The sequence below is a fragment of the Manacus candei genome, unplaced genomic scaffold (genome assembly GCF_025592945.1).
Source record: "Manacus candei isolate 608988 ecotype Guabito, Panama unplaced genomic scaffold, ASM2559294v1 h1tg000047l, whole genome shotgun sequence".
Classification (NCBI taxonomy): Eukaryota; Metazoa; Chordata; class Aves; order Passeriformes; family Pipridae; genus Manacus; species Manacus candei.
The window spans coordinates 8,526,391-8,546,099 of NW_026138095.1; the positions used below are offsets into that span (position 1 = coordinate 8,526,391).

Below are 19,709 nucleotides of genomic sequence, written 5' to 3' on the forward strand. Positions count from 1 at the left end.
CTGTGCCACCTCCAGGGGTGCTGGGCCTGGGAGGACACAGGGGTCACGGAGTTGGGCACTGTGTGGGGACACAGGGATAACTTCGGCTGCCCAGGCTGGAGAAGAGAAGGTTTTGGGGTGACCTTCCAGTCCCTAAAAGAGGCTTCAAGGGAGCTGGAGACAGATTTTGGACGAGGGCCCGGAGTGACAAGGGGGAATATCTTCACACCGGCAAAGGGCAGAGTGACATCGGGAGTGGCCCTGAAATGCGGTGAGAACGCTCGGGCAGCAGCCTGTCCTTTAGCCAAGGTGGCTTCTCCCAGGGAAAGCCCCAGCCAGGGCTCAGCTTGTCCCACAAGCCTGGGGCCAGGGGTGCTGAGGGGGGAGCATCCCGCTGCCTGCGGGACAGCCCAGGAAGGACATGGTCGGCTCGGCACACTCAGCACCGCGCAGCTGAAGGACACCAGGGCTTTGGGCACGTTGTTCCAGCTTTATTCAGCCCCAGTCCTTTAGCCAAGGCAAGCTGCACCTCTGCTGGGCTCACGGCCAGCAGCAGCGCAGTGCTCGTAGGAGGCCTCTTGGTCGTTGCTGCACGAAAGGACTCCTCAGAACGGAGGCTGTCCGAGCTGCCAGGGAGCTGACAGAGATGTCCCAGTCTTTTTCCAAGGGCTGAAGTGCTGTGATGGAAAGAAACAGAGCCCAGATAAAACCCCCTGTCTGCAGAGAGCCTCTGGATTCCCAAGAGACCGCGCTCGCCACTCACCGCTCAGGATGTCAGCCTGACTCTCCGTGGTCTGCTCCCTCAGGCGCCGTGTGATGAGTCCTGGGCACAGAGCTCCATTAGCCCCTGCTCCCCAGCCTGCTCCCAAGAGCAGGGCCCCCAGTCCTACCCTCCTCCCCCTCAGCAGGGCTGAGCCCAGGAGCCCCAGAAGCTCAGAGCAGTGGGACTGAGCAAGGCGGCCACCAAGCCCCGCTGCATGGGCAGGGCTGGCAGAGGGAGGCAAGGCCCTGTGCAGGGTGGCCGGGCATTGCTGGGGCAGCAGCAGCACAGGGGCCAGGCTGCCCCAGAGGCACCGCAGGGGCTGGCACTCACCGATGAACCTGACGGCCGCCAGGCGCACGTTGGCCTGAGGGTCCTGCAGGTAGGGCAGGCTCTGGTGGATAAAGTCTTCAGCCCTGCTCCTGCTGTTCTGAAGCTGCAGAGAGAACAAGGCATGTCTCTCCAGGGCTGTCACTGGGGCAGTTGGCTGGAGCAGTGCCTCCTGCCAGCACCTCCTTGGACGGAGAGGCCTCCCCTCCTGCTGGCTACAGGGAGGGGACAGGGGCCTGCAGAAGAGCCCCTGGGGCTCTGTTCCTGAGGGCAGCAACAGGGATGCAGCTCCAGGCTCTGCCCAGCTGCAGAGTCCCCAGCCCAGATATGGGATGGGGGCAGCCCTCCCCCAGTCCAGGCTCCACAGCTTGTCCTTACCAAGCACGCTCCAAGCTCCCACAGCCGCTCTCTCTGCAGCAGGTGCTTGAGCGTCTTCCACTTCAGCAGCTCGGCGGCAGCAAGAAGGGCTTCCCTGGAGGCCTGCAGGACAGCATGAGCTCAGGGATGGCCCAGGGGCCTGGGCAAGGAGGCCTCTTGCCTTTGTTCCTGGGGGATCCTGCCTTTAGGAACCTGGGACATGCCCTAGCCCAAATGTCTGGGAGGCTTTTGGAGACAGCCCTGGGGGACAGGCATGGAGGTTCAAAGGCCTGGTCTCTGACACAGCCTGTGAGGATGCCCCTGTTCAGGCCGTGGTGGTCAGGGGCTGCTGCCGAGCCCTGCAGGAGCAGGCAGGGAAGGTGTTGCAAAGGGCCGTGCCAGCTTCTCTGCCCCTGCTGGCGCTGGCTCCGCACGGACCTTCCCACGGGCTGTGCTGGGGGAGCGCTGCCCGCTGCCAGCAGCCCCTGCCCCGATGCCCAGGAGCCCTGGGGGCATCAGCCCAGCCCTCTGTGTGTCAGGGCTCAGCCTTCAAACCTGTACCTTGGCCACGCTGGGGACCTGGTCGCTCATACGAAAGAGGAGAGGCACCAGTGCTCGCCACACCTCCTTCCTCATCCTCTTCTCATCCCTGCCGACCACCAACTGCAGCAGCTCTGCGAACATGCAGATGGACAGCTCTCGCAGCTCGCTGCACTCCTGGCAGGAAGCAGGAAAAGTGAGCTTTGCAAACAGCAGCTCCCTGCCCACAGTGAAGAGGGCCCTGATCATGGCTGCGGGGAGGGCAGCGACTCCGGCCTCACATCCCAGAAGAAGCAGCACTGGGCTGCACGGCCCAGAAGCCATCCCAGGAGAGCCCAGGGGAGCAGAGCTGGCTCCAAGTGCTGCTCGCAGGGCTGGGCTGCAGGGCAGCTGTCATTGCCCAGTGCCCATCTGAGGGGCTCAGGCTCCACATCAGCCTTACCGAGTCAAAGAGGGGCAGGAGCCTCCCCACAAGCTGCACAGCGATGAAGCTGGCCTTGCTCTTCTTCAGCTGATGCAGAGCGTTTCGCAAGGCCAGCAGGGTCTTTATCTTGGCGTCTTCGCTGCCAACTTGCAGGATCTTCATCATGCCCGGCAGGAAGAGTTCAATGTTTCTGGCCTGTAGAGAGAAGAGAATGTCCATTGGGTGAAGAGTGCTGTGCCTGAAAAGCTCCCCAGGCAGCCACCCCAGCCCCACCATGGCAGGGAGGGCGTTTGGAGCAGTCACCCCACATTCTGAGTCCCAGGCCAGGCCAAGCCACTGCTTTCCACACAGCCTCAGCCCCCGTTTGCCGACAGGGCTGCCCCTCACACCGCCCTGCTCACCATCTCGGTTCTCTGTGACAGCCCAACGAGCCCTTCCAGCAGCAGCCTGGCCGTCCTCACATTTGGACAGCCCTGATGGCTCTCGAGGTCGGGCTCGTCAGCCAACTCCTCCAACTCAGCCTTCCTGGAGGACGACTGCAGGAGCAAACAGAGCCGTGAGGGGCCGGCAGAGCCTGCAGGGCTGGCGGGAGGGGACCAGGGCCTTTAGTGGTCACTCACAGCCATGGGCTGGGTGCGGGGGCCTTCTGCGGAGCAGCGGAAGCACTGTGTGCACAGCAGGTTGGCAAAGTCCTCCAAGATCTTGGCCAGCGTCTCCGGCATGGAGGACATCAGCTCCCACAGCTCCGGCGCAGTGCTGGAAGGCAGAGAAGGCAGAGCACTGTCAGCAGGGTTGCCTCAGCCACAGGGCTGTGGCCTGGAGCAGCCCCCCAGAACCCACCCCATGGAGCCCTGGTTGCGCGTCCCCGGGGGCCCTTCCCGCGGGCAGGACGGGGCTGAGGGCGTGTTCCCCGTGGGGCTGGAGCACCGGGCTGGCTCTGGGCTGGCTGGGCCAGCTTTGGCTGCTGTGAAGCAGGGCTGGAAAGCCTGGGGGGATGGAGGGCCTGACTCTGCAGGCTGTCCTGCAGCGTTCCTTGACTCTGGCAGCTGGAGAGTCTCAGGGTCCCTCTCCCCACAGGGAACAAGCCCACCCTCAAGGCCATCAGGGCCAGTACCTGTCTCCTTGAAGAGCCGCCTTGCACAGGAGGATGACCACTGTGGTGGGGTACAGGTTGGTCATCAGGCGAAGCAGTGACTCCGCTTTCTCCCACGCTGCCTGTGTGCTGCAGTATGGCAGGCTCTCAAGGATGCTGCTGACTATCTTGGGCCCCTGCAGGGAATACAGGTGAGGATGGCACTGCCCCCGGAGTGCAGCCATGTCCTCAGTTGCCCTTCCCGTTCCTCTCTGCTGCCTTGAGGTGGCTTGGGGGGTCCAAGTCACCTGTGCTTGGGAGGGAGGGATGCAAGGAGGAACAAGGTCCAAGAGGGCTGAAGGGCACAGGCCACTTACGTCCGTCAGCCAGACATCCGGGTCTTCCAAGGCCACATCCAGCAGGCTGCTGGGCACCTGCTGGTCAAGGATACTGGCATCTCCAAACGCCTCGAGGGCCACGAGGATGATGTCTGTCCTCTCGTGGGACTGCAGGTATTTTCCAAAGGTCTATGGCAGCAAGGAAGGAAGACGTGTCACGCTGAGTGCCCTGATGGTGCTGCTTGGTTGAGCAGCTCGAGCGGCCCTGGCCAGACGTGCCCACCACTGCTGACAGCAGTGCCCACAGCAAAGCTGGCAGCAGTGCCTGCAGTCCCTGCATGGCAGAAGATGAGCAGAGAGGGCCCTCTTGCTGGGGGAGGAGGGCTCATGGGCACAGGCTGCTGGCCCCACTGAGAACCAGGGACTTGCTGGTGGCCAGGAGCACCAGAGATCCTGCTGGGGCTGAAGCTGTTGCTGGGCCACTGGAATGTAGCCCTTGTGCTGTCCCTGCTCAAGGACGGCGGGAACCCTCCCCCCAGGGAGCTGAGTGCACGCCAGCCCCACTGCTGTGGGGTCCTTTGGCTCACACCAGTGCCCTGCTGGTGCCACGGACAGGAGTCCCAGCAAGGGCGCAGCTCCTTACCTTGGCACAGTCCCTGGGGCTCAGAGAACACAGCGCGGAGGTGGTCACGGCTTCCCGGTGGACTTGGTCTGCTCTGTCCTTTAGCCTGGATTCAACTAAACACCAGGGCAAACACACAAGAGTCAGGAAGGCAGAGCAGCTTTGCCAGCAAGCTCACCAAACCACCCTGGCATCTGCTGGCAAGGGGGCAGGACAGGAGCAGTCCAGGATTTTGGGAGGGCATCAGGAACAGCTTCTGACTACAGGCACTGGAGGGACCAGCCAGGGTGGGGGATTTGCTCTTCCCCACCAGGGAAGACGTGGCTTTGGGACAGGGAAGTCAAGAGGGCCTTTGGCTGTGGGGCCCACAAACCAGCGGGCTGCAAAATCCTGAAAGGAAGGGGAGGAAGGAGAGCAGCAGCAAACAGATCCTGGCCTTGAGCAGAGCGCTCAGGCTCTGCAGCAAAGTGGCAGCTGGGAAGCTCTGGGAAGCAGCTGGGAGGGGCAGAGGGGGTCAGGAAGCAGATCTCTCAGGAGATAGAGCAGATGAAGCCCACCGCTGCTCTGCCTTTTTTACTTACAGATGAACTCAGCCAGGGCAAAAAGAGCATGGAAAGCTGCATAGCATGTCGGCTCCTCAGAGAACCGGAAAAGGATGAGACGCCCCAGCAGCTTTCCTAGAAGCGGGAGCTGGATCTCCCCAGAGCAGACAGGTCCAGCAGTGCCTCTTCTGACTTTGGCATTGGCCTGGATGAGGGAGGCATGAGCAGAAGGGCTGAGGGCACAAAGGTGGTGCCAAAGCCCCCTTCCCGAGAGTCTGCCCAGGGCTGGATTCCTGGAGAGACCAGGCTTTGCAGAGCCCTGCGTCCCCGTCTCTCAGAGTAGCCATGTGGGCAGCAGCCCTGGCCTGGAGAGCAGCAGGGATGGGGGCATGGCCTGGCTAGAGGGGGGCTGGTCCTTACCTGCAGAGTGGAATAGTCTGACAGCACACAGGTCAGCACATCGATCCTTGCCATGGCCCTCTCCCTCACAGCCTCTCTCTCGGATCTGGTGAAGTCCAGCAGCAGCTGGGACAAGAGAAGCAGCGGGTGAGCCCTGGGAGCAGACTCCAACACCAGCAGCAGCACAGCTCCACTCCTGGGCCGTACTCGCCCCATCCCTCAAGGCTTCCTCTCCCCTCCAGCAAAGCCTGCAGAGGGGTGTCTGCCCCAGGTCAGGCACAAAGGCCCCAGAGCCAACCTCATGGCCAAGGAGGAGGGCAGGTGCCACCCTCTGCAGCCCCTGTGCTCCACGAGAGCCAGGGGCCAGCCCCTGCTTCCCCACAGGAGGTGGGCACCCGTCCCACAGGGCACTCTGCCTGTTCAGCACTGCTCTGGGCACCACTCAGCCAGGAGCGGGCAAACCCTCCCCTCCAGGCTGAGGAACAGCCCTGGGACTTCCCCCCTTTTTGCTTGTGCCAGACCTCCAAGATGCCCTGCAGCTCCTCGCTGACTTGAGAGGCAGGAAAGCTGAGCACCATTGTCCTCAGCATGCTGTCCATGGAGTTCAGGGTCTGCAAGGAACACAGAGAGCAGTGGCAGTCATTCTGCTGTTCCTCCCAGCCCCAGGAGAGCCATCTGAACCCCCCGTGCCACAGGAGGAGGAGGAGGAGGATGCCCACACTTCCCGAGAGAGACATGGGCATAGACAATCTGCGGGGGCAGAGCAGCCTGTGGCACGGGATGCAGCCAGGCCCACGGGAAGGGGACAGAGGCACGAGGGGGGGAAGTACCCTGCCCTGCCTGGGATCCCTGCTCCTGTGGCAGCATGGGATAGCCAGGGAGCAGGCCAGAGGGGCTGGAGGCCCCTGGAGCTCAGCCAGCATTTACCTTGATGTAGAGGGCAAGGTCCCCTTTTGGCATTTCCTTCTCTGCAGGCAGCCAGAAGACACTCGAGAAACACGCGTGGAGGAGGCTTTTGGCTTTGCCCTCCAGCGCTGTGTCCACCAAGCTGCAGGGAGAGGGCAGGACACTGGTTGCACACGGGTGCTGGGAGCAGCCCCTTGATGACTCATGCGGGTGGCATCGGACCTCTGGGCCAGGGGGCCCACGACAGATGGGCAGGTACCTCAATTTCTCCAGAGCCAGCATGGAAAGATGCCGAAGGTCTGTGCGTAGGTGCTCCCTTGGCTCTTCTTCCAGCAGCGCCTGCAGAGCACAACCGGGATGGCACCTGCTGGCAGCTGCCAGCACCCAGGGCCTCCAGTCCTTGACCCGCCCCAGCGCTGTCTGCACAGGCCGCCTGAGCCAGGGGGCTTTGCTCCCTTCACCACATTGCCCAGAGTGCCCTCACCTTGATGTTCTCTGCCAGCTGGTACATGTCGCAGAACAGATCCAGGCCCTGGGTCAGGCCGTGGCTCAAGGCGCTTCTGCACAGCACGGAGATGCTCCGGAGAAATGTGGCCTTGTCTCTCTCCTCCTGCCAGCCGGGGGACAGAGACACAAACACAGATTGTGAGTGGGCGGACACAGCCAGCGGGACCGCAGCACAGGGGGTGCAGTGCCCTGCGGGAGAAGCAGCCCTGCCCTGCCAGCACCCCTCCAGCAGTCCGGTAGCACAGCCCCTGCCAGCAGACAGCAGCACAGCCACCCTCCAGTTGGCCGCAGTTACCTTGTTGGGGCTGGTGACAAAGGCCAGGATGGCATCGACAGCTTCCTGCTCCTCCTTGTAAATGGGCAACCAGCTGGCATCTAAGGGGGGAAAGAGCAGGGAGAGCTGCAGAGGGTCCAGCGAGAGGAGGGAGCAAAGGATATCTGCCCTCCACCCAGCTCTCTGCCCACTGCCTTGGCATGGCCTTCCCTTGCAGTTCCTGGCTGGAGGGTGCCTGGCAGAGGAGCTGCCATGCCCAGGAAAGCCCCAGTGACCCGGGCTGAGGAAGGCAATGGCTGACAGGCAGGAAAGGCCCAGCCTCCCACAGCACGGCTGCCTCCTGCCAGCCCAGCTGGCCCTCTCTGCCCACACCCCAGAGCCCCTCTGCCCTGTCCTTCTTTGGGAGAGGCTGTGCTGGGGCCATGCTCCAGTCCTGAGCATTCCCAGCTTTCAGGCAACATCATGGCTGACCCCAGGACCCCCACTGTCAGCTGGCCAGGAAAGTGGGATCCCGGTGTGCTACAGGGTGTGCTGGTGGGCCCCAGCCCTGCCCAGCCCCACAAGGCCCCTCACTCACCGAGCTTGAGGGGCTGCATGGTGGTCACCTCGTAGGAGGACGGAAGCTGCAGACCTGGAGAGCGGCTCTCCTGGGAAGAGCTGTCTTCCATCCAGGCCTGCCTGGGGCAGGCGGGGGGTCTCCTCTCCATCCTGTGAATTAAAGAACACAGGGGAGCCTGCCTACGGAGGGCGTCCGAATGGTGGAGTCGAACACCCCCAGAAAAAATGCCGCGGCCAAATCGCCTCAGGCAAAGCGCCTCAGGCAAAAGGCCTCAGCAAAAGGCCTCAGCCAAAAGGCCAAGGCAAAGTGCCTCAGCCCAAAGGCCAAGGCAAAAGGCTTCAGCCAAAAGGCCTCGGCAAAGTGCCTCAGCCAAAAGGCCTCAGCAAAGTGCCTCAGCCAAAAGGCCAAGGCAAAAGGCCTCAGCCAAAAGGCCTCAGCAAAGTGCCTCAGCCAAAAGGCCAAGGCAAAAGGCTTCAGCCAAAAGGCCTCAGCAAAGTGCCGCAGCCCAAAGGCCTCAGCAAAGTGCCGCAGCCAAAAGGCCTCAGCAAAGTGCCTCAGGCAAAGCACCTCAGCCAAAAGGCCTCGGCCCAAATGCCTCAGGCAAAAACGCTTTGGCAAAACGCCTCAGCGAAACTCTGCGTTCCCACGGGGCCACCTGGGGTCGTGGACAAGACGTGGACTGCAGCCGGGGGCTTCTCGCCAGCACTGCACTCCTCGCCTATCCGGTCGCCGTCCTGACGGACACTGACCCACCGTGGGCCACGGTCGTGCTGAGCTCACCTGCTGCAGTGGGTGTCACAAAGGGCCCCTCTGTGACCCGCTACCGGCCGCTAGCAACAGGTCCCAGTGCTTGTTGACATGGCACCTGCCCCCAGCAACGGGTCCCAGGGAGCCACCACGCAGGCAGGAACAGGCAGGGTGTCCCTGGGGACACAGGCCTGCCTCAGCCCTTGGCACTCAGCTGCCCTCAGGGTATCTCCAGGCCCCACTTTACTCTCATGTCTCCTTGGGACATCCCAAGGAGCCCCATGTTCAGACAGCCCTGCGTGCCCCCAGGACACCCCTTTCCTGTCCCCACACTGCAGAGTCTGGCCTCTGAGCAGTTCAGTCACATTAAATGCATAACATTTGCTCAAGCTTAACAGAAACCATGGCTTTTGTCACCTTTTCTCTTTCTCCCACTGACCAGCAAGAGCTTTGCCCCACTCAACAGCTCTTCCAGCACCGGGCTGCTCAGGAGCCCTCCCAAGGCCTTCGCCGCACCCCAGGCCCCTGCACAGCACCCTGAGCTGCCCCAGGGGTGGCTGAGTGGCCCTGCCAGGCTGGCGGAGTCCTGGGGGGGCTTAGGGCTGAGGGGGGGAGGATGGCACCCAGGGGGATCCAGTTGGAAGGGCTGGGATCCTCAGCGTGCCGGGAGCTGTCGTCTTCTGGCACAGCCCAGCTGAGCAACCGCATTGGTCCATCTGAGGGGTCAGGAGCTGTAGTCCTGCTGTTCTTGCCTCAGTTCTGTGTCTCTTCTACAAAATCAGACCAAAGAAGCCCCCAGAAGCCCAAAGGGCCCTGGAACAGCCCCTCTCTGACAGCCCTAGAGGTGCCCTGGAGCCACTGCCCAGTGTGACCTCGCTCAGGCACCTTCAGAGCCCCGCTCTGCCCTGGGGGGTTGGTGTGGGCGTCCGCGCTGCCTGGGGACAGTCAGTGGGGACAACTGGCAGTCCAGGAAAGACGTGGGCAAGGCTATCTTGGCAAAGAGTCCCCCCACTTTGAATTTCCATCCCATCCCCTCAGGACTTGTTCATTTTCCCTTCCGGGCCCTCCAGGCCTAGAGCCCTCCTCAGAACCACAAGTCCTCTCTGAACCCTCTCTTGTGCTGGGGCTGCCTCAGCCTGGGCCATTTGCCCCCTCAGCACCCTAAGGCACCTTTTGATGTGCTCCAGAGGCCACAGTTTGTCCCCTGGTCCCCACAGTACCCCTCCTCCATCCACCTCCTCGCACCCTCCCTTGGCCCTCGATGGACACAAAAGCCCATGGTTTTCTCTTCTGCAGCCAGGAGAGGCCTCTTGGCCACAGTCCCACCACAGGACTCCTCCACCTGCCCTGCAGTTGTCTTCAGGCCAGATCATACAATCACAGAACCATTCAGGTTGGCCAAGACGTGCAAAATCATCGAGTCCCAACCTGCACCCATCCCCACCTTGTCCACTAGAGCAGAGCACTGAGGGAGTGCCACGTCCAGTACCAGAGATGAAATTTGGAGTCTACCAAGGAAACGTGGGACTCTGCAGCTACAATTCAAGGACTTGCTGCTGTGCCACCTCCGGGGGTGCTGAGCCTGGGAGGACACAGGGGAACCGGAGTCGGGCACTGTGTGGGGACACAGGGATAACTGTGGCTGCCCAGGCTGGAGAAGAGAAGGTTTTGGGGTGACCTTCCAGCCCCTTCCAGTGCCTAAAAGAGGCTTCAGGGGAGCTGGAGACGGATTTTGGACGAGGGCCCGGAGTGACAAGGGGGAATATCTTCACACCGGCAAAGGGCAGAGTGACATCGGGAGTGGCCCTGAAATGGGGCGAGAACGCTCGGGCAGCAGCCTGTCCTTTAGCCAAGGCGGCTTCTCCCAGGGAAAGCCCCAGCCAGGGCTCAGCTTGTCCCACAAGCCTGGGGCCAGGGGTGTTGAGGGGGGAGCGTCCCGCTGCCTGCGGGACAGCCCAGGAAGGACACGGTCGGCTCGGCACACTCAGCACCGCGCAGCTGAAGGACACCAGGGCTTTGGGCACGTTGTTCCAGCTTTATTCAGCCCCAGTCCTTTAGCCAAGGCAAGCTGCACCTCTGCCGGGCTCACGGCCAGCAGCAGCGCAGTGCTCGTAGGAGGCCTCTTGGTCGTTGCTGCACGAAAGGACTCCTCAGAACGGAGGCTGTCCGAGCTGCCAGGGAGCTGACAGAGATGTCCCAGTCTTTTTCCAAGGGCTGAAGTGCTGTGATGGAAAGAAACAGAGCCCAGATAAAACCCCCAGTCTGCAGAGAGCCTCTGGATTCCCGACAGACCGCGCTCCCCACTCACCGCTCAGGATGTCAGCCTGACTGTCCGTGGTCTGCTCCCTCAGGCGCCGTGTGATGAGTCCTGGGCACAGAGCTCCATTAGCCCCTGCTCCCCAGCCTGCTCCCAACAGCCCCCAGTCCTACCCTCCTCCCCCTCAGCAGGGCTGAGCCCAGGAGCCCCCAGAAGCTCAGGGCAGTGGGACTGAGCAAGGTGGCCACCAAGCCCCGCTGCGTGGGCAGGGCTGGCAGAGGGAGGCAAGGCCCTGCCCGGGGTGGCCGGGCATTGCTGGGGCAGCAGCAGCACAGGGGCCAGGCTGCCCCAGAGGCACCGCAGGGGCTGGCACTCACCGATGAACCTGACGGCCGCCAGGCGCACGTTGGCCTGAGGGTCCTGCAGGTAGGGCAGGCTCTGGTGGATAAAGTCTTCAGCCCTGCTCCTGCTGTTCTGAAGCTGCAGAGAGAACAAGGCATGTCTCTCCAGGGCTGTCACTGGGGCAGTTGGCTGGAGCAGTGCCTCCTGCCAGCACCTCCTTGGACGGAGAGGCCTCCCCTCCTGCTGGCTACAGGGAGGGGACAGGGGCCTGCAGAAGAGCCCCTGGGGCTCTGTTCCTGAGGGCAGCAACAGGGATGCAGCTCCAGGCTCTGCCCAGCTGCAGAGTCCCCAGCCCAGATATGGGATGGGGGCAGCCCTCCCCCAGTCCAGGCTCCACAGCTTGTCCTTACCAAGCACGCTCCAAGCTCCCACAACCGCTCTCTCTGCAGCAGGTGCTTGAGCGTCTTCCACTTCAGCAGCTCGGCGGCAGCAAGAAGGGCTTCCCTGGAGGCCTGCAGGACAGCATGAGCTCAGGGATGGCCCAGGGGCCTGGGCAAGGAGGCCTCTTGCCTTTGTTCCTGGGGGATCCTGCCTTTAGGAACCTGGGACATGCCCTAGCCCAAATGTCTGGCAGGCTTTTGGAGACAGCCCTGGGGGAACAGGCATGGAGGTTCAAAGGCCTGGTCTCTGACACAGCCTGTGAGGATGCCCCTGCTCAGGCCGTGGTGGTCAGGGGCTGCTGCCGAGCCCTGCAGGAGCAGGCAGGGCAGGTGTTGCAAAGGGCCGTGCCAGCTTCTCTGCCCCTGCTGGCGCTGGCTCTGCACAGACCTTCCCACGAGCTGTGCTGGGGGAGCGCTGCCCGCTGCCAGCAGCCCCTGCCCCGATGCCCAGGAGCCCTGGGGGCATCAGCCCAGCCCTCTGTGTGTCAGGGCTCAGCCTTCAAACCTGTACCTTGGCCACGCTGGGGACCTGGTCGCTCATACGAAAGAGGAGAGGCACCAGTGCTCGCCACACCTCCTTCCTCATCCTCTTCTCATCCCTGCCGACCACCAACTGCAGCAGCTCTGTGAACATGCAGATGGACAGCTCTCGCAGCTCGCTGCACTCCTGGCAGGAAGCAGGAAAAGTGAGCTTTGCAAACAGCAGCTCCCTGCCCACAGTGAAGAGGGCCCTGATCATGGCTGCGGGGAGGGCAGCGGCTCCGGCCTCACATCCCAGAAGCAGCAGCACTGGGCTGCACGGCCCAGAAGCCATCCCAGGAGAGCAGAGCTGGCTCCAAGTGCTGCTCGCAGGGCTGGGTTGCAGGGCAGCTGTCATTGCCCAGTGCCCATCTGAGGGGCTCAGGCTCCACATCAGCCTTACCGAGTCAAAGAGGGGCAGGAGCCTCCCCACAAGCTGCACAGCGATGAAGCTGGCCTTGCTCTTCTTCAGCTGATGCAGAGCGTTTCGCAAGGCCAGCAGGATCTTCATCTGGGCGTCTTCGCTGCCAACTTGCAGGATCTTCATCATGCCCGGCAGGAAGAGTTCAATGTTTCTGGCCTGTAGAGAGAAGAGAATGTCCATTGGGTGAAGAGTGCTGTGCCTGGAAAGCTCCCCAGGCAGCCACCCCCGCCCCACCATGGCAGGGAGGGTGTTTGGAGCAGTCACCCCACATTCTGAGTCCCAGGCCAGGCCAAGCCACTGCTTTCCACACAGCCTCAGCCCCCGTTTGCCGACAGGGCTGCCCCTCACACCGCCCTGCTCACCATCTCGGTTCTCTGTGACAGCCCAACGAGCCCTTCCAGCAGCAGCCTGGCCGTCCTCACATTTGGACAGCCCTGATGGCTCTCGAGGTCGGGCTCGTCAGCCAACTCCTCCAACTCAGCCTTCCTGGAGGACGACTGCAGGAGCAAACAGAGCCGTGAGGGGCCGGCAGAGCCTGCAGGGCTGGCGGGAGGGGACCAGGGCCTTTAGTGGTCACTCACAGCCATGGGCTGGGTGCGGGGGCCTTCTGCGGAGCAGCGGAAGCACTGTGTGCACAGCAGGTTGGCAAAGTCCTCCAAGATCTTGGCCAGCGTCTCCGGCATGGAGGACATCAGCTCCCACAGCTCCGGCGCAGTGCTGGAAGGCAGAGAAGGCAGAGCACTGTCAGCAGGGTTGCCTCAGCCACAGGGCTGTGGCCTGGAGCAGCCCCCCAGAACCCACCCCTTGGAGCCCTGGCTGCGCGTCCCCGGGGGCCCTTCCCGCGGGCAGGACGGGGCTGAGGGCGTGTTCCCCGTGGGGCTGGAGCACCGGGCTGGCTCTGGGCTGGCTGGGCCAGCTTTGGCTGCTGTGAAGCAGGGCTGGAAAGCCTGGGGGGATGGAGGGCCTGACTCTGCAGGCTGTCCTGCAGCGTTCCTTGACTCTGGCAGCTGGAGAGTCGCAGGGTCCCTCTCCCCACAGGGAACAAGCCCACCCTCAAGGCCATCAGGGCCAGTACCTGTCTCCTTGAAGAGCCGCCTTGCACAGGAGGATGACCACTGTGGTGGGGTACAGGTTGGTCATCAGGCGAAGCAGTGACTCCGCTTTCTCCCACGCTGCCTGTGTGCTGCAGTATGGCAGGCTCTCAAGGATGCTGCTGACTATCTTGGGCCCCTGCAGGGAATACAGGTGAGGATGGCACTGCCCCCGGAGTGCAGCCATGTCCTCAGTTGCCCTTCCCGTTCCTCTCTGCTGCCTTGAGGTGGCTTGGGGGGCCCAAGTCACCTGTGCTTGGGAGGGAGGGATGCAGGGAGGAACAAGGCCCAAGAGGGCTGAAGGGCACAGGCCACTTACGTCCGTCAGCCAGACATCCGGGTCTTCCAAGGCCACATCCAGCAGGCTGCTGGGCACCTGCTGGTCGAGGATACTGGCATCTCCAAACGCCTCGAGGGCCACAAGGATGATGTCTGTCCTCTCGTGGGACTGCAGGTATTTTCCAAAGGTCTATGGCAGCAAGGAAGGAAGACGTGTCACGCTGAGTGCCCTGATGGTGCTGCTTGGCTGAGCAGCTCGAGTGGCCCTGGCCAGACGTGCCCACCACTGCTGACAGCAGTGCCCACAGCAAAGTTGGCAGTAGTGCCTGCAGTCCCTGCATGGCAGAAGATGAGCAGAGAGGGCCCTCTTGCTGGGGGAGGAGGGCTCATGGACACAGGCTGCTGGCAGCATGAGAACCATGGACTTGCTGGTGGCCAAAAGCACCAGAGATCCTGCTGGGGCTGAAGCTGCTGCTGGGCCACTGGAATGCAGCCCTCGTGCTGTCCCTGCTCAAGGACGGCGGGAACCCTCCCCCCAGGGAGCTCAGTGCACGCCAGCCCCACTGCTGTGGGGTCCTTTGGCTCACACCAGTGCCCTGCTGGTGCCACGGACAGGAGTCCCAGCAAGGGCACAGCTCCTTACCTTGGCACAGTCCCTGGGGCTCAGAGAACACAGCGCGGAGGTGGTCACGGCTTCCCGGTGGACTTGGTCTGCTCTGTCCTTTAGCCTGGATTCAACTAAACACCAGGGCAAACACACAAGAGTCAGGAAGGCAGAGCAGCTTTGCCAGCAAGCTCACCAAACCACCCTGGCATCTGCTGGCAAGGGGGCAGGACAGGAGCAGTCCAGGATTTCGGGAGGGCATCAGGAACAGCTTCTGGTTACAGGCACTGGAGGGACCAGCCAGGGTGGGGGATCTGCTCTTCCCCACCAGGGAAGACGTGGCTTTGGGACAGGGAAGTCAAGAGGGCCTTTGGCTGTGGGGCCCACAAACCAGCGGGCTGCAAAATCCTGAAAGGAAGGGGAGGAAGGAGAGCAGCAGCAAACAGATCCTGGCCTTGAGCAGAGCGCTCAGGCTCTGCAGCAAAGTGGCAGCTGGGAAGCTCTGGGAAGCAGCTGGGAGGGGCAGAGGGGGTCAGGAAGCAGATCTCTCAGGAGATGTCTGTGTGTAGAGCAATGAAGCCCACCGCTGCTCCACCTTTTTTACTTACAGATGAACTCAGCCAGGGCAAAAAGAGCATGGAAAGCTGCATAGCATGTCGGCTCCTCAGAGAACCGGAAAAGGATGAGACGTCCCAGCAGCTTTCCTAGAAGTGGGAGCTGGATCTCCCCAGAGCAGACAGGTCCAGCAGTGCCTCTTCTGACTTTGGCATTGGCCTGGATGAGGGAGGCATGAGCAGAAGGGCTGAGGGCACAAGGGTGGTGCCAAAGCCCCCCTCCCGAGAGTCTGCCCAGGGCTGGATTCCTGGAGAGACCAGGCTTTGCAGAGCCCTGCGTCCCCGTCTCTCAGAGCAGCCATGTGGGCAGCAGCCCTGGCCTGGAGAGCAGCAGGGATGGGGGCATGGCCTGGCTGGAGGGGGCCTGGTCCTTACCTGCAGAGTGGAATAGTCTGACAGCACACAGGTCAGCACATCGATCCTTGCCATGGCCCTCTCCCTCACAGCCTCTCTCTCGGATCTGGTGAAGTCCAGCAGCAGCTGGGACAAGAGAAGCAGCGGGTGAGCCCTGGGAGCAGACTCCAACACCAGCAGCAGCACAGCTCCACTCCTGGGCCGTACTCGCCCCATCCCTCAAGGCTTCCTCTCCCCTCCAGCAAAGCCTGCAGAGGGGTGTCTGCCCCAGGTCAGGCACAAAGGCCCCAGAGCCAACCTCATGGCCAAGGAGGAGGGCAGGTGCCACCCTCTGCAGCCCCTGTGCTCCACGAGAGCCTGAGGCCAGCCCCTGCTTCCCCACAGGAGGTAGGCACCCGTCCCACAGGGCACTCTGCCTGTTCAGCACTGCTCTGGGCACCACTCAGCCAGGAGCGGGCAAACCCTCCCCTCCAGGCTGAGGAACAGCCCTGGGACTTCCCCCCTTTTTGCTTGTGCCAGACCTCCAAGATGCCCTGCAGCTCCTCGCTGACTTGAGAGGCAGGAAAGCTGAGCACCACTGTCCTCAGCATGCTGTCCATGGAGTTCAGGGTCTGCAAGGAACACAGAGAGCAGTGGCAGTCATTCTGCTGTTCCTCCCAGCCCCAGGAGAGCCATCTGAACCCCCTGTGCCACAGGAGGAGGAGGAGGAGGATGCCCACACTTCCCGGGAGAGACATGGGCATAGACAATCTGCGAGGGCAGAGCAGCCTGTGGCACGGGATGCAGCCAGGCCCACGGGAAGGGGACAGAGGCAAGAGGGGGGAAGTACCCTGCCCTGCCTGGGATCCCTGCTCCTGTGGCAGCATGGGATAGCCAGGGAGCAGGCCAGAGGGGCTGCAGGCCTCTGGAGCTCAGCCAGCACTTACCTTGATGTAGAGGGTAAGGTCCCCTTTTGGCATTTCCTTCTCTGCAGGCAGCCAGAAGACACTCGAGAAACACGCGTGGAGGAGGTTTTTGGCTTTGCCCTCCAGCGCTGTGTCCACCAAGCTGCAGGGAGAGGGCAGGACACGGGTTGCACACGGGTGCTGGGAGCAGCCCCTTGATGACTCATGCAGGTGGCATTGGACCTCTGGGCCAGGGGGCCCACGACAGATGGGCAGGTACCTCAATTTCTCCAGAGCCAGCATGGAAAGATGCCGAAGGTCTGTGCGCAGGTGCTCCCTTGGCTCTTCTTCCAGCAGCGCCTGCAGAGAACAACCGGGATGGCACCTGCTGGCAGCTGCCAGCACCCAGGGCCTCCAGTCCCTGACCCGTCCCAGCGCTGTCCGCACAGGCCGCCTGAGCCAGGGGGCTTTGCTCCCTTCACCACATTGCCCAGAGTGCCCTCACCTTGATGTTCTCTGCCAGCTGGTACATGTCGCAGAACAGATCCAGGCCCTGGGTCAGGCCGTGGCTCAAGGCGCTTCTGCACAGCACAGAGATGCTCCGGAGAAATGTGGCCTTGTCTCTCTCCTCCTGCCAGCCGGGGGACAGAGACACAAACACGGATTGTGAGTGGGCGGACACAGCCAGCGGGACCGCAGCACAGGGGGTGCAGTGCCCTGCGGGAGAAGCAGCCCTGCCCTGCCAGCAGCCCTTCAGCAGCCCGGCAGCACAGCCCCTGCCAGCAGACAGCAGCACAGCCACCCTCCAGTTGGCCGCAGTTACCTTGTTGGGGCTGGTGACAAACGCCAGGATGGCATCGACAGCTTCCTGCTCCTCCTTGTAGATGGGCAACCAGCTGGCATCTAAGGGGGAAAAGAGCAGGGAGAGTTGCAGAGGGTCCAGCGAGAGGAGGGAGCAAAGGATATCTGCCCTCCACCCAGCTCTCTGCCCACTGCCTTGGCATGGCCTTCCCTTGCAGCTCCTGGCTGGAGGGTGCCTGGCCGAGGAGCTGCCATGCCCGGGAAAGCCCCAGTGACCCGGGCTGAGGAAGGCAATGGCTGACAGGCAGGAAAGGCCCAGCCTCCCACAGCACGGCTGCCTCCTGCCAGCCCAGCTGGCCCTCTCTGCCCACACCCCAGAGCCCCTCTGCCCTGTCCTTCTTTGGGAGAGGCTGTGCTGGGGCCATGCTCCAGTCCTGAGCATTCCCAGATTTCAGGCAACATCATGGCTGACCCCAGGACCCCCACTGTCAGCTGGCCAGGAAAGTGGGATCCCGGTGTGCTACAGGGTGTGCTGGTGGGCCCCAGCCCTGCCCAGCCCCACAAGGCCCCTCACTCACCGAGCTTGAGGGGCTGCATGGTGGTCACCTCGTAGGAGGACGGAAGCTGCAGACCTGGAGAGCGGCTCTCCTGGGAAGAGCTGTCTTCCATCCAGGCCTGCCTGGGGCAGGCGGGGGGTCTCCTCTCCATCCTGTGAATTAAAGAACACAGGGGAGCCTGCCTACGGAGGGCGTCCGAATGGTGGAGTCGAACACCCCCAGAAAAAATGCCGCGGCCAAATCGCCTCAGGCAAAGTGCCTCAGGCAAAAGGCCTCAGCAAAAGGCCTCAGCCAAAAGGCCTCGGCAAAGTGCCTCAGCCAAAAGGCCAAGGCAAAATGCCTCAGCCAAAAGGCCTCAGCAAAGTGCCTCAGCCAAAAGGCCAAGGCAAAAGGCTTCAGCCAAAAGGCCTCAGCAAAGTGCCTCAGCCAAAAGGCCAAGGCAAAAGGCCTCAGCCAAAAGGCCTCAGCAAAGTGCCTCAGCCAAAAGGCCAAGGCAAAAGGCTTCAGCCAAAAGGCCTCAGCAAAGTGCCGCAGCACAAAGGCCTCGGCAAAGTGCCTCAGCCCAAAGGCCTCAGCAAAGTGCCTCAGCCCAAAGGCCTCAGCAAAGTGCCTCAGGCAAAGCACCTCAGCCAAAAGGCCTCGGCCCAAATGCCTCAGGCAAAAACGCTTTGGCAAAACGCCTCAGCGAAACTCCGCGTTCCCACGGGGCCACCTGGGGTCGTGGACAAGACGTGGACTGCAGTCGGGGGCTTCTCGCCAGCACTGCACTCCTCGCCTATCCGGTCACCGTCCTGACGGACACTGACCCACCGTGGGCCACGGTCGTGCTGAGCACACCTGCTGCAGTGGGTGTCACAAAGGGCCCCTCTGTGACCCGCTACCGGCCGCTAGCAACAGGTCCCAGTGCTTGTTGACATGGCACCTGCCCCCAGCAACGGGTCCCAGGGAGCCACCACGCAGGCTGGAACAGGCAGGGTGTCCCTGGGGACACAGGCCTGCCTCAGCCCTTGGCACTCAGCTGCCCTCAGGGTATCTCCAGGCCCCACTTTACTCTCATGTCTCCTTGGGACATCCCAAGGAGCCCCATGTTCAGACAGCCCTGCGTGCCCCCAGGACACCCCTTTCCTGTCCCCACACTGCAGAGTCTGGCCTCTGAGCAGTTCAGTCACATTAAATGCATAACATTTGCTCAAGCTTAACAGAAACCATGGCTTTTGTCACCTTTTCTCTTTCTCCCACTGACCAGCAAGAGCTTTGCCCCACTCAACAGCTCTTCCAGCACTGGGCTGCTCAGGAGCCCTCCCAAGGCCTTCACCACACCCTAGGTCCCTGCACAGCACCCTGAGCTGCCCCAGGGGTGGCTGAGCGGCCCTGCCAGGCTGGCGGAGTCCTGGGGGGGCTTAGGGCTGAGGGGGGGAGGATGGCACCCAGGGGGATCCAGTTGGAAGGGCCGGGATCCTCAGCGTGCCGGGAGCTGTCGTCTTCTGGCACAGCCCAGCTGAGCAACCGCATTGGTCCATCTGAGGGGTCAGGAGCTGTAGTCCTGCTGTTCTTGCCTCAGTTCTGTGTCTCTTCTACAAAATCAGACCAAAGAAGCCCCCAGAAGCCCAAAGGGCCCTGGAACAGCCCCTCTCTGACAGCTCCAGAGGTGCCCTGGAGTTGCTGCCCAGTGTGACCTCGCTCAGGCACCTTCAGAGTCCCGCTCTGCCCTGGGGGCCTGGTGTGGGCATCCGCGCTGCCTGGGGACAGTCAGTGGGGACAACTGGCAGTCCAGGAAAGACGTGGGCAAGGCTATCTTGGCAAAGAGTCCCCCCACTTTGAATTTCCATCCCATCCCCTCAGGACTTGTTCATTTTCCCTTCTGGGCCCTCCAGGCCTAGAGCTCTCCTCAGACCCACAAGTCCTCTCTGAACCCTCTCTTGTGCTGGGGCTGCCTCAGCCTGGGCCATTTGCCCCCTCAGCACCCTAAGGCACCTTTTGATGTGCTCTACAGGCCACAGTTTGTCCCCTGGTCCCCACAGTACCCCTCCATCCTCCTCCTCGCACCCTCCCTTGGCCCTCGATGGACACAAAAGCCCACGGTTTACTCTTCTGCAGCCAGGAGAGGCCTCTTGGCCACAGTCCCACCACAGGACTCCTCCACCTGCCCTGCAGTTGTCTTCAGGCCAGATCATACAATCACAGAAC

General features: G+C 62.4%; 3 protein-coding genes across 3 annotated transcripts in view; all 3 read right to left on the reverse strand.

Moving 5' to 3' along the window:
- Positions 1-456: 456 nt before the first annotated feature.
- On the reverse strand, positions 457-19,690 carry LOC127475557 (uncharacterized). The gene is made up of 20 exons (XM_051797497.1): positions 19,610-19,690; positions 7,628-7,758; positions 7,072-7,151; positions 6,754-6,879; positions 6,529-6,608; positions 6,291-6,411; positions 5,885-5,974; positions 5,385-5,489; positions 5,004-5,169; positions 4,444-4,538; positions 3,840-3,989; positions 3,505-3,659; positions 3,011-3,146; positions 2,792-2,926; positions 2,409-2,585; positions 1,988-2,143; positions 1,448-1,549; positions 1,073-1,175; positions 743-802; positions 457-656 (listed from the first exon to the last, which is right to left on the reverse strand). Exons 2-20 carry the CDS (start codon positions 7,755-7,757, stop codon positions 520-522), a joined length of 2,304 nt encoding a protein of 767 aa, XP_051653457.1. The 5' UTR covers position 7,758; positions 19,610-19,690; the 3' UTR covers positions 457-519.
- LOC127475593 (uncharacterized) overlaps positions 8,575-19,709 on the reverse strand; it is a 148,028-nt gene continuing 136,893 nt past the window's right edge. Inside the window, exon 6 of the mRNA XM_051797563.1 lies at positions 8,575-9,749. Coding sequence (XP_051653523.1) covers positions 9,391-9,749 — 359 coding nt within the window. The 3' untranslated portion in view covers positions 8,575-9,390. The remainder of the gene's footprint in view (positions 9,750-19,709) is intronic.
- Positions 9,976-17,960, reverse strand: LOC127475556 (uncharacterized). Its single transcript, XM_051797496.1, has 19 exons — positions 17,544-17,960; positions 16,988-17,067; positions 16,670-16,795; positions 16,445-16,524; positions 16,207-16,327; positions 15,802-15,891; positions 15,302-15,406; positions 14,921-15,086; positions 14,352-14,446; positions 13,749-13,898; positions 13,414-13,568; positions 12,920-13,055; positions 12,701-12,835; positions 12,318-12,494; positions 11,907-12,062; positions 11,366-11,467; positions 10,991-11,093; positions 10,665-10,724; positions 9,976-10,578 (listed from the first exon to the last, which is right to left on the reverse strand). The coding sequence occupies exons 1-19, from the start codon at positions 17,671-17,673 to the stop codon at positions 10,442-10,444; spliced, it is 2,304 nt and encodes a 767-aa protein (XP_051653456.1). The 5' UTR covers positions 17,674-17,960; the 3' UTR covers positions 9,976-10,441.

Excerpts from the sequence above, each read along its gene's own strand:
- LOC127475557 (XM_051797497.1), bottom strand. The coding sequence starts at position 7,757 with ATGGAGAGGAGACCCCCCGCCTGCCCCAGGCAGGCCTGGATGGAAGAC. Across the intron at positions 6,880-7,071 it reads TTGTCACCAGCCCCAACAAG|GAGGAGAGAGACAAGGCCAC; the intron begins GTAACTGCGGCC and ends CCCGGCTGGCAG. Across the intron at positions 3,660-3,839 it reads CGGATGTCTGGCTGACGGAC|GGGCCCAAGATAGTCAGCAG; the intron begins GTAAGTGGCCTG and ends TATTCCCTGCAG.
- LOC127475556 (XM_051797496.1), bottom strand. The coding sequence starts at position 17,673 with ATGGAGAGGAGACCCCCCGCCTGCCCCAGGCAGGCCTGGATGGAAGAC. Across the intron at positions 16,328-16,444 it reads CTGGCTCTGGAGAAATTGAG|CTTGGTGGACACAGCGCTGG; the intron begins GTACCTGCCCAT and ends CTCTCCCTGCAG. Across the intron at positions 12,063-12,317 it reads TCCTGCCCCTCTTTGACTCG|GAGTGCAGCGAGCTGCGAGA; the intron begins GTAAGGCTGATG and ends GCTTCCTGCCAG.